Source organism: Pseudophryne corroboree, chromosome 11 (assembly GCF_028390025.1).
Source record: "Pseudophryne corroboree isolate aPseCor3 chromosome 11, aPseCor3.hap2, whole genome shotgun sequence".
Taxonomy (NCBI): Eukaryota; Metazoa; Chordata; class Amphibia; order Anura; family Myobatrachidae; genus Pseudophryne; species Pseudophryne corroboree.
The window spans coordinates 119,473,490-119,486,973 of NC_086454.1; the positions used below are offsets into that span (position 1 = coordinate 119,473,490).

At 42.7% G+C, this 13,484-nt stretch overlaps 1 protein-coding gene across 2 annotated transcripts in view; it reads right to left on the reverse strand.

Moving 5' to 3' along the window:
• TSPAN4 (tetraspanin 4) overlaps positions 1–13,484 on the reverse strand; it is a 1,631,716-nt gene that overhangs the window by 583,549 nt on the left and 1,034,683 nt on the right. The window contains exon 1 of one of the 2 annotated variants that reach the window (XM_063944764.1): positions 10,163–10,297. The exons of the other annotated variant lie outside the window; for it this stretch is intronic. Coding sequence (XP_063800834.1) covers positions 10,163–10,190 — 28 coding nt within the window. The 5' untranslated portion in view covers positions 10,191–10,297. Of the gene's footprint in view, positions 1–10,162; positions 10,298–13,484 lie in introns of those variants that run through there. 2 annotated transcript variants of the gene reach the window in all.

The following is a 13,484-nucleotide window of genomic DNA, read 5'->3' on the forward strand; positions in this document are numbered from 1 at the left end:
CCCTACTTCTCCCCCCACCCTGTATTTTTGGAACCAGGTCCGGTCCAAGAGCCTGGAGCTGGTTACGCTGTTGGGGGGGCCTGCTTGTCTTTTTTTTTTTTACTTTTTCTTTACCTTTACAGACAGAAGCATGCACAGATCTCACTGATATGCGCATGGTTCTGACAAACTCACCATCCAGAAGCTGATCTATTTATTGGCGAGTTTTTGGTAATGTTTTAGGTCCGAGTTGTAAATTCGCATTGCATTACATTGCCCAAGATCTATCTGTTGTATTGGAATACATCTGGATGTGAGTTGTCATGTGCATGTTTTTTAGTAAGGTAAGAAATGTGCAAGTTTACCGCTAAACTTGCACATTTGGGCAAAATTGCACTCCATTACATTTGACCCAAGGTCTGAGTGCTAGAAAAAAGCAAGTAACTTTGCACCTGGAACATAACATTTTGCAATGCAAGGGGCAGATGTATTTATCGTTTTTGTATGAAAAGTAAATACTGGCTGCTTTTGCAAGTAGCCGACAAATACTGGACGTATTTATTTTAATACTACAAGTTAAACTTGAGTTTGGACTCTTCTATCAAAAATCTAATTAACTACACATTTTAAATCTCCCCACCTGCAGTGCAACATGGCACAAAGTTACTTGTTTTCTTTTGTTCTGCTCTCAAGTCAGAATCAGAATTGTAAAGATGAAATTGTTAATATACAGCACTTTCAGCATCATACAGTATGTGATATAAAGATGCAGTTTCTCTCTATGAACACCCACTCACTTTCAAAGTGCATTCTACAAAATGTGTTCTGATGCTTTCCTATTTATTACGGTCTATGACAAACAACTGCCCCCCCCTCCAATAAATAGCACAACTGAACACATTGTTCATGTTACCACGCAAAATAGACTGACAAAGACCAGCTAGGCTACATATAGGTTTAATACTAATTAGTTACCAGCCCGTCAAAACGGAACAACATAACAGTAATGTTAGCGCCGGCAGCTGTGCGCGCCCAAATGAAGCAAAACTTGAAATGCTCCGTCAGGCACCATCTGGCCGCTGGCGCACAAATAACTTGAATTCCCCCATAGAGGTGAGGAGCAGAATTAGACTATTCTCAAATAGGATATAAATAGGAGAAATTACAATTCCTATTTCAGCACCAAGGAGAGCGACATCACAGACATCAATGTTAATATACTGTATTGCATTCGTAGTTCGAACATGTATAGAATTTTACTTTATATTCCCAAAAAGGTTTCCAAAAATGTTTGGACTGATTTTATTCTGCACACAGCATTATCTCTCTAAATGTATGCATTTATTAATGTGAGAACCGTACAGTACTGCGATCAGAGGTTTCATGTTTCATTGGATTAAACCAATACAAAGTAGAGATGTGCGGGTTCGGTTTTACTCGGATTTACTCTGGTTTTTCGGGTTTTGCTTATTGGCTATCCAAAACGCGTGACATCCGTGATCCAATAAGATGCCGTTTCGAGCCCCAAGTAAATCCGAGTAAAACCGAACCTGCACATCTCTAATACAAAGTGCCTCAAACAGCAATAATATAACAGGTTTATAGTAAAGGGGTGGTCTTCAGGTTGCCAGCGGCCGGCCTCCTGACGACCACCATACCGGCGCCGGAATCCCGACCGCCGGCATACCGACAGATTTTCTCCCTCTTGTGGGTCCACGACCCCCCTGGAGGGAGAATAGATAGCGTGGCGTGTATAGCGCGCCACCGTGCCCCCAGCATGGTGAGCACTCAGTATGCTGGTCGCTGAGAGCCCGACTGCCGGCAACACATACTACACCCCTAGTAAAGTGCCTCATGTCTCAGTGACGTAATACTTCCTTATATGCCTTATATGCCTAGTGTTCCCACAACTTCATACTATGCAACTTAATAGGCTGCATTCTCCTGAATACTAATTTAGCCCATAATATCCGCTTCTACTGGGCATAGACAAAGGCATCCCTTTCTTAAAAAGTGTTTCATGAAAAAATAATAAAATAAAATGTATTAAACGATTTTAAATAAATGGAGAAATATACGTTTAATTTACAATTCACATAACACCGGTAACCATTTGGCAAAAAAAAAACCAAATTCCTAAAAAATCAAAATACAGAATGTTTTCCTTGCATTTACAAGCTATTTACAAGCTATTTCTGACTGAGACATCTCTCGTATGTGAGAGTTGTTCTATATCATAAAACAATATGAAACCTTATGATTATTTAAATATATAACTTTAACACCACTCCCCCCCTATATATTATTCAAGTACTTTGGGGTATGTACTACCATGATACAACTCATTAACATTAAGAGAGAATATTAACAGCAGAATATTAATTTACTGGACAGTAGGGAAGATGAGCACGGATACCAGACATTTTTGCCCACCTAATAGATGGAGTCCATGATGCAGTTGCTCTCAGTCAGTGATAGGCTGGGAGCGCACTATGTTTTGGCATCATCACTGTGCTGCACGCTTCCAGCCAATCAGAGACTCAGAGCAGCCATATCACATGACTCCAGCTCTTCTACTGCAGCTGAGCCTAATGGTGGATACACATTTGTAGATATATCTGCAGATAAATGGATCTGTAGATATATCTAAAGCCGGATTAGGCAGTGTGTTGTGCATACACACTGCCCATTCCATTATGACTGACATCACAAACTGGGCATGCATTTACATGCGCCTGCTCACGCTGCTGCAGCATGTGCACGGGCGGTCGGCTGACCGATATATCTGCAGATGTCTGTGAGCGACGGCGTGCACAGACATATAGTTTGTACACACTGGCCGACGGTCTAGCGATATATCAGCCATTCGATAGAACGGCCGATATATCAGCCAGTGTGTACCCAGCATTACAGAGGGCCAGACAATACGCCAGCCAAGGGAAGCCCCTCATTAAGGTCAGTGAGAGGGGAGAAGGGAGAATGAAAGCGGGGAAGGGGGGGGGGGATGAGGGGTTTGGAGGATATCTTTTTTTCAATCCCAAATCCCAGGATTACAAAATTGGGGTAGAATTCCCTACTGGACAAATGTTGCCAGACACAACATTCCTGCTGTTGTTGATGAAACGGTCTGCATATTTTGACATCGAAAATTACGCAAAGGTGATTTTCTGAATTTGATTTGCTACAGTGGTAATCTTGCTTTTGTAGCTCAGTAACCAGATGCATTAAAGCTGCACTGCCAGCGCCATGTCGAACACATCCAGAGCGCTCCTCTCCCTGGACGCGGAAAAAGCTTTCGACATGGTGCACTGGGATCATCTTTATGACGTGCTGGATCGTTTTGCAATACCGCAGAAATTTATCTCTTTTTTAAAAACAATATACTCTAGCCCATCCTCCCAAATTATATGTAATGGCCTGCTGTCTTCTCCTTTCCAGATAATGAGGGGCACCCGACAAGGCTGCCCTCTCTCCCCCCTCCTGTTTATACTGGCTTTAGAACCACTGGCGATATCCCTAAGACACTCTCCTCGGTATACGGGTATACGAATTGGGAATAATGACCTCAGAGTATCCTTGTACGCCGACGATATGTTACTCTTCTTCTCACACCCTGAACATTCTATACCTGTGGCATTAGACATAATTTCAACATTCGGGTATTTTCAGGGTATAAAATAAATATCAGCAAATCTGAATTATTGATTCTTTCAGAGCATTCCCCCGACTTACAAACATGTGCAGCACTACAGACCATCCGGGTGGTATCTTCTCACGTTAAATACCTGGGTATCCAGATACCTAGACGGCTAGGGGATCTATATAGGCTAAATTTCACTCCGATTATTGCTAAGATAGCTGAAACAATGGAAAAATGGCATGATTTACCTCTATCAGTACTTGGTAGAATTGAGGTGATTAAAACAGTGCTATTACCAAGATTAACGTATTCCATGCAGCTCCTCCCAATAAAACTAACCATGAAAGATATTAAACAATTTGACAGATTATGCACCAGGTTTATATGGAGATCTAAAAAACCTCGTATAGCATCCTGGAAGCTGAGACGATCAAAAAGGGAGGGGGGTCTTGGTTTCCCCGACCTATTGCTATACTCGAGGGCGCTACTGATGAGGATAGCCATGGACTGGGCCTTAGAACACAATACATATGTAGACTTCGACCTAGATTGCGCACTGTTTGCACCATTCTCCCCGGGCGCTCTAATTCAAACTAAACGACAGTTGTTACCAGCACATATACGTACTAATATCCTGTTTAAAGATATATACGAGGCCTGGAATGCAGTCTCTGCGAAAATTAAAAGATCACCACATAGACTGGACTGGATTCCACTATGGGGTAATCCTTCATTTACGCCTGGGTTGGAAAACCCGGTATGTCGCAGATTGATATATAAAGGTCTCAGAATGGCATCTCAGGTCTTTGACCCGGGCGGTCAAGTAAAATCCCTTAAACGCTTGACCTCGGAATTCTCCATCCCGCAAAATAGTATGTATGCCTTAGCACAGATTCAGCATTATGCCCATTCCCTGGCTGCGTCCACACCAACACTACCTTCCAGAGACCCTTTACAACCACTCATCACTAAGTTCATCAAACATAAATATAAACCCAAACTCCTGTACTCACTTTTACTAACACACTCTCCACATACTATACCCCAGCGACTACAAATGCTATGGATAAGAGATATACCCTCTTTATCTTCAGCTGATGAATTGGTTAAATATTATGATACTACACTCCGCATAGTAAGGGCATCGGTCCTTAAGGAGGTCCACATTAAGACAATACACAGGGCATATGTATCACAAAGCCAGCGGGCACACTATGTTGAGGATGAGAATGGTAAATGCCCGAAATGCGGGGCTCTATCAGCCTCGACTTTTCATAACATGTGGTCCTGTGACAAAATTAAAAAGTATTGGAATAAACTTGTACACTACGTGAATATGACCTTTCAATTGTCCGTGACCCTGGATCCAATACCTCTACTTTTTGCCAACTTTGACAAATGGAACCTACCAGTTGATAGGAAGCCCCTTATACCTTTCCTGTCTCTGCTGGTAATGGTGGCAAAGAAAGTTATTCTTAACTCATGGATAGTTCACCACACCCCTACGTTGAGAGAGATTGACACGCTAATGATGAGATATATGTACTTTGAAAGATATGAGATGCTAGGTGAACCGCACCATACAGGCAGTCAATTCTGGAGAAAGTGGGGAGCCTTTATAGAATCCAAATCGGATCCTGAAAAAATAAAAATGTATACAATACTGGATTGTTCACCTCCAGCACAAATATGAAAAACTAGATAAAAATATAAGAATATGTACTGAAGTCCTTGTACATGTCATCGAGAGCCGATAATTGATTGTTCCCAATAGCCCCCCCCCCCTTTCAAGGCAGGTTTCGGAGGTATGGAAGCCACGGTCACATAGACTGCCTAAGAAATCTACTTGCAAATAAATAGATGTTTTTGAACTATATGTATATTAAACACTGACTCTTATGATGTAGTATACAAAAAGCAGGACGGTCCTATCACTATACCCCCCACCCCACCCCTTCCCTCCCTCCTTCATTTTTTGCATTATAAAGTTTACATTGACTAAGAATGTAGTGGGAACCGATGGGGATAGTTTCTAAATAACCCAGCAAAAAATGTTTATGGCTGTTTATAACCCTGTGGAACTCACTGTTATGATGTTTTGACTCGCCGCCCTGTGTGGCTTTTGCCCCCTAACAAGGGCTTGTTGTCAATGTAATACTTGAAAATCCAATAAATATATTTTCAAAAAAAAAAAAAAAAGCTGCACTGTCAACTAGGAAAATATTTAACTTACATTACCGATGCACATGCTCCCTAATTCTAGCTGGAATCTTTGTGCTGCTCGATTTAGCTATTCGTCCGTGGATCCCCAAATATCTCCCAGATGAAAACCTGAAAAAAGGACATGGGATCCAACAGCAAACTGCAATCAGGAGATCATTGCTGTGAATGGTCTTTCCTCTTATGTATCAACTCTGCCGACATCCAGTATAAAGTTGGTGACCTTTGATTTTCAAGCTTTGTACCAAATAACTGGCAGAACCATGGAAAGACAGATAGGTGTAGCAGCCCTCATTGTAGGATGCGCATAACCACTATTTTGTCACTGGGCAGCTAGGAAAAATGTGAACTAGAAGCATCAGTGTGGCCTTATGTACACATTCAAGGTGTGTCTACTGATGATGTCACTTTACAATTAGTTCCAGACCTTGAAATGTCTACCATGGATGAAAAGAGAGGGAAAGAACCTGACATATAAGTAGGACAACATTGATGTTGCAGTCAGACCGCAACTACTTCTTCTGTGTTTGCTGACATCTGAGACTTCCAGCCGGGATGGTGATTTGATTCACAGTAAATCGCATCATCAACCTCCACTGCCCATTTATACCAGGATCTGGGAGAGTTGGAGTCTCACCCAGGAGTCAAAGAGAGATCCCTGACGTTTGAGAGTCTCCTAAACATTTCAGGAGAGTAGATATCACAAGAACAGTCATGCATCAGTAGTAAAGGGCCCCATACACTAGAACGATAATGCCCGATTTCATCCGATTTTGGGCATTCGGCCCAACATATCGGATGAAATCGGGCATTTTGGAGGTGTTTCCGATCCGATGCGCATTCCCGTGAGGGTCGGATCTGCTCCCCTAGATCGTTAGTGCTGCACTCATGATATGTCGGTTCCTGCAGGTATGGCTGGGATCGCCCAAGATACATCGTATTCAGAAGGACAGCATACGATGTATCTTGGCCGATCCTGCCGCCTGGGAGGCTGACGGGGTGATCAGCTGCAACATGACGGTCGGACATGTCACATTAGTGTATGGGGCCCTTGAGAGAGCTGCACATTTATTCTGACTGCAGTTTGTGCTATAGTGTAACATGGGTCTATAACACCACTGTACAAAAAGTCCATGACTATGCTTAAGAGAATTGGTTATCCTGGCTTATAAATCCAACAATATACTGTGACAAGGATCACAGACTGCAGATAAAGAACCACCAGCGATTCTATAATTAAACATGTCACTATGATCTACGGACAGTGGATTCGACTGTTCGCCTTTAATGTTCTGTATTCATTATGTTACATGTGTGTTATCTTTTTCTTTTCAATAAACACAATTAAAAAAAAGAAAAGAACCACCAGCGACTTTATTTCTCACACACACAGACAGCACAAGGTTAACTTCAGGAAGCAGAGTACAGGTCACAGTATAGCAATTTTACAAGTTTCTGAGTGAAGTTGGTACAAACCATACTTACCTACTTTTAAATTCTCCTCTCAAGACCCGCGCCACATCGTGAAAATGCTGCGATTTGCTGGTACATGGGAAAGGGGCAGGGCTAAAATGGCATGATTCTCATAATTTTAGCCCCACCCCCATCCTACCTGCTTCACTAGGGTGTGAGCAGGATTCAGGAGATCTGCCTGCTCTTCTGGGAGTGCGGAGGGCTACCCCAAAAATCGGGAGCCTCCCGCAACTTCCGGGAGGGTAGGCAAGTATGGTACAAACTCCAATGGCTCCATGGCACCAAACCCCCAGTCTTTCACCTTGGTGGCTGTTCCAACATCAGGAACTTTTTTCCTTTGCACTGACACATTTTTAAAGCTAGCTGACAGGTGCTACTAATCAGTCTAGCTTTGGTTCATAGCTGATCTCAAAAAAGACATGGATTGGATCCAATCAATCCTGCTGTTTCACATTTAAATCAGGTGAAATCATGCTGTCCCTGCCACAATACTATATTTATTTGTTTTATAGGATTCATAAGCATGCATCCCTATGCATCCTATGATGAACAAGGAATCACGATGCACATTTATTAATATAACCTTATTAAACAGATGCGACATGCATAAAAAGTGCAGGAGGTGTCTGTCTTTAAGGACAGAGGAAAATTAGTACAACATACAAAAAATTCTATCCACAAGATGAGGAAAAAGATAAATCTATCCACAAGATGAGGAAAAAGATAAAGCTATGAAGACAGACATTGACAGTAAAGGAAGTCTAAAGGTGCATACACGCGGAGCGATTGTGACTGAGCAATTTACCTTGAAGTGGCAGTAGGCGATTTTGACTAACTTTACCAGCGATTTTGACTAAGTGTGCAAGCGATTTTGGCTATGGGCAATTTTGTTTAACTCATAGGTTCTCAAACTCGGTCCTCAGGACCCCACACAGTGCATGTTTTGCAGGTAACCCAGCAGGTGCACAGGTGTATTCATTAATCACTGACCCATTTTAAAAGATCTACAGGTGGAGCTAATTATTTCACTTGTGATTCTGTGAGGAGACCTGGAAAACATGCACTGTGTGAGGTCCTGAGGACCGAGTTTGAGAACCTGTGGTTTAACTCATTTAAATAGGGAGATGCTTTTACTTTTCCAGCGACATAGTCAAAATTGACTTGCCTGCACAGTCTATTGTTCCTAGCAATAGCGACCTGGCGGGGACGCGCATCGCTATCACTCGCTGTGTACACACGGAGCGATATGCACTAACTTTTGTAGTGATTTTGACTATACAGTATAGTCAAAATCGCTGAGCCATATCGCTTCGTGTGTACACACCTTTAAACTGCTCCTCTCGCAGAGTAAATACCCTTTGTGTCTGTTTTTCCTCTCAAATATAGTGAACAATTTAATGCATAAGAAAATTGTGAAATATGCAGGGATTTAAATGTTTGTATCTTCAGTACATGGATAAATGGAAGAAATGTTCAGCTAAGTGCATGGATTTAAGCCATCCACATGGACAAATTAGGCTTTTTATTGTGGGGCACAATTAACATTATAAATGAAAGTCTAGGGGTAAAGACGGAGTGGGTCAGTCACTGTTTAGCAGAGGGCCACACAGCTCGCTCCTGCATGAAAGCTTGCGGTTACAGAATTTTCCAGATGGTAGAAACCAAGTCCAGATATACAGAATACATTCAATGGGGTTTGGGTACGGAATCCTAAGGGCGAGCAGACTGAAGCCCCTTGCTAGCTCGCTACGCTCACCACACTGCAGGCTCGGTGGCTTGCTTCGCTCGCCACAGGTTCTATTCCCACTCCACAGGTGTCGTGGACACCCAGGAGTGGGAATAGCTGTGGCGGCACTGCCGGTATTCTGGCGGGCGGGATTCCGGCATAGGTATTTTGACCGTCGGGATTCCGACCACCGGGATTTCAACTACATCCCTTCAATGAGATATCCCTTTATACTTTTCAGGTTTCAATTCAACAGGAAAGGACAATTGCAGTGGAGCAGAAACAGTCAAGAAAACACAAGTGACTCATGTAATAAAGACATTACCAATGTGCCCTATCATTAGTAATGTTGGATATAAATGAGCAGTATATAAGAGACAAACAGAAAAGCTCCTTTAAACTTAAATGCTCAATTTATCTTAATTTATGTCCAACATTAATAATGATAATGAGGAGACACTGAGACGGTCTTTATTACATAAGTGGTAATAAATCCGATATTAAAGTGACACTTTTTTCACCGTGCACATTTCCAGCAGGACCTGCAAATCCACATAAGTTTCACACAGAGCACGTAAGGTATATGGGGGCTGTTCTGAAAACCATGATGCAGGCAGACTGTGGCTGTGCCCAGTGCTATGCTAGAGGCAGACAAATGGGCATATTTGTGTAAATAGAGAATGATTGCAACAGCTAATAACAGGCCATGATCAATGTAGGAAGGGTGAGATATTGTAATATTACATTACTGGAAGTGTAAACATAAATTGTGAACATTGTTATATTTATGTAGAACGCGCTTGTATACTTACAGTGAAAGCTGCTCAGTTTTTTTAATAGTTAACTTAGAAAAATAATAACGAGCGCTTGTAACTATACAAAATGTGTTGTTGAGACAAGAAATTTGTGGTAAGTACTGTATGTTGGAATATTATATTACTGTATTAGCAGCATTTTGCTTAATCGTATCAAGACTGTTTTTTTAACTCCACATATAGAAAGTAAACCAGAATTAAAAAAACTGGATAAATATAAAAAAAATTGTATACAGCAAAACAGAAATGGTAACTAAAAAATATATAAATAGAAGGAATCTTAAATATATGAAGTAGATGTTCTCTCACCTGCCACAATGTTTAACACCAAATCCATGTCTCCAGCTTATAATAAACACAGCAGCATAACATAAATGTGTGGCCTCTAAAATGTTACTTTGGTACGACAGTAAATATTTGGGATCTGTTTTGTTTTCATCTAATTTTGCACTGGTAAATCCTTCTCCTGCTCCTAAAAAATAAGTTCAACATAATTTCTATATTTTTAATGACTACTAGCAAGTCACAGGAAGCTGAAGAGGTTGGTCAGCGTGCAGAATTAGGGGATAAGACTGGCAACCTGCAGCTCTCTACTGATCATCAAGCTACAACTTCCAACAATACTTACTGTAAGTAGCATTGATGTTCCCTCTCTCTGCTCATTACAGATATGGTAACATTCAAACATTAGCAGCACACAGCAACAGCCATTATTATCACTTACTCTATAATGTTTTCTCATTTTGTGAGGTTTAGTTTGAAATTTGTCAAAATGTTGTCCCCGCAATATGCATCACTGTTGTTGAGCCTTGTTCTTACATATGTCTGCACAGCAACAAGCTCACTGCACCAACACATGTGGCTGATCCATGTAAATCTATATTATAATAATAATAATAATAATAATAATAATAATAATAAAGCTTGTGCCGAATTCAGATATGTATGCACACCCAAAGGTTTTCATATGGTTTGTGGTCTGCAATGCATTGTACCGCAAAAAATTCCTAGTGTACGAGAGCACACCTGGCCAATAAAACTGATTCTGAGAATGGGTCCTGCATCATTGTTCAGAGTCTCCCTATAGCTTTTCTTTATTATTTTGTGGGGGGAGGGGGGTGGCGGGGGACACAACTGGGACCATTTTACAAAATGGGGGCTTACTGGACCCAGCAGTAGGGTTCAGTCTGAGTGAGCCTCAGCTAAACTGACCTGTGTACTCAAGCAGGCCTAGACTACTATCTACTGGGAGGGTGTGAGCCGAGTCTTTTCCCTAAGTGACACAGAAACCCTAGCTTCACCACTAGTGACTTGTGTTCCATACCTCACGTCACCTTTATGCTTCCCAACACTTTCTGGGTCAGATGTATTAACCTGGAGAAGACATAAAGAAGTGATAAAGCAGTGAAAAGCGCAAGGTGATAAACGCACCAGCCAGTCAGCTTCTGTCAATTTACATATTGAAGCTGATTGGCTGGTGCGTTTATCACCATGCGCTTATCACTGGTTTATCACTTCCTTATGCCTTCTCCAGGTTAATACATCTGCCCCTCTGTTCCATGTATATATCGATATTGAGGGCTGTACAGTGGTGTAATGGTTAGCTTTGCTGCTTCACAGAATTGGGACAGTGGGTTTGATTCCAAGCAGGACTCTATGGGGGAATTCAACTGTTTGCGCTGGTGGCAGTCAGTGCCAGGTGCCCGACGGCAGTCAGTGCCAGGTGGCGCCAGCATTTCTGCTAGCAGACCCTCTGAGCTGGTGGGCATAAATGTGCGAAAAGTGACGTATTTGGGCACCCAATTTGCACTTTTCACATTTTATGCGGCTAAACCTGGTCTGTCTGGGCGCTGTATCAAATCAAACAATTGAATTGTGCCTTGCGACTCCCGTCACTTTAACCAGGAGATTGGGCACGCATAAACAATTGAATCATCCCCTATATGTGTAGAGTTTTATGTTCTCTCTATATTTGCATGGGTTTCCTTCCACACTCCAAAAAACAAACCATACTAGTTGGCAGTGGCGTAACTAGAAATTTTTCTCCCCCAAGCCAAAAAATTATTCGGCGCCCCCCCCCCCCCCCCCCCTTCATGCTCCATAATTGGGAGCAAGAAAGGGGTAAATATGCGCGCGCCAAAAAAAGAGGCGTGGTTTTGTTGGAGTGGGCGTGGTTTCACATAAAGGGGCGTGGCATTGCAGGAAAAGACTACCTTATACCCCAGTTTTGCAACCTGCACGCCCATACGTTGGCCACCACAGGAAAGAAAAATAATCCTGATTCATGCCCCTTACATTATTTGTCATTTTTCCCCCTTATAGTAATGCCCAGTATACATTATGCCACATACTGCAATGGCCCTTAGACATTATGCCGCACACAATAATGCACGACACAATATGCACACACTGTAATGCCCCCGACACATTATGCCACACACCGTAATGTCTGTGACACATTATGCCACACACCGTAATGCCTGTGACACATTATGACAGGAATCGCAATGCCCGTTATACATCATGCTACACACTGCAATGCCCCTGATACATTATAGCACATACAATGTCTGTGACACATTATGACACACACCGCAATGTCCGTGATACATTATGCCACACACTGCAATGCCCGATACATTATAGCACATACAATGCCTGTGACACATTATGCCACACACTGCAATGACCTTGAGACATTATACCACAATGCCCGTGATATAGTATACCATACACCGTAATGCCTGTGACACATACCGCAATGCCCTGCCCGTTATACCCTATGCCACACATCGCAATGCCCGTTATGTATTATGCCACACTGCAATGACCCTGAGACATTATACCACATACCACAATGCCCGTGATATAGTATACCACACACCGTAATGCCTGACACATTATGACACACACCGCAATGTCCGTGATACATTATGCCACACACTGCAATGACCCTGAGACATTATACCACATATCACAATGCCCGCGATATAGTATATCATACACCGTAATGCCTGTGACACATTATGACACACACCGCAATGTCCGTGATACATTATGCCACACACCGTAATGCCCATTACACATTAAGTCCTACAGTAAGGCTTCTAATTACTTTTCAATTACCTGCTCGTTCTCAGGGGTTTCATGCACTGGGTGTCATGCTCGTTGCCAGGGGTTTCATGCTCTTGGTTCCATGCACGGTGCCAGGGGTTTTCATGCTCAGGGTGTCATGCTCGTTGCCAGGGGTTTCATGCACTGGGTGTCATGCTCGTTGCCAGGTGTTTCATGCACTGGGTGTCATGCTCGTTGCCAGGTGTTTCATGCACTGGGTGTCATGCTCGTTGCTAGGAGGTAGTCCTTGTTGCTAGGGCTGTGCTCCCAGTGCCACATATGTCCCCAGTGCCAGATATTCCGACACGGTGCCAGGTACTTACATGCCCCAGTGCCAAATATAGTCGTCCCCCCCATGTGCCAGGTACACATATACCCCCCCAGTGCCACATATGCCCCCAGTGCCAGATATTCCCCCCCAGTGCCACATATGCCCCCAGTGCCAGATATGCCCCCAGTGCCATATATTCCCCCCCAGTGCCAAATATGCCCCCAGTGCCATATATGCCCCCAGTGC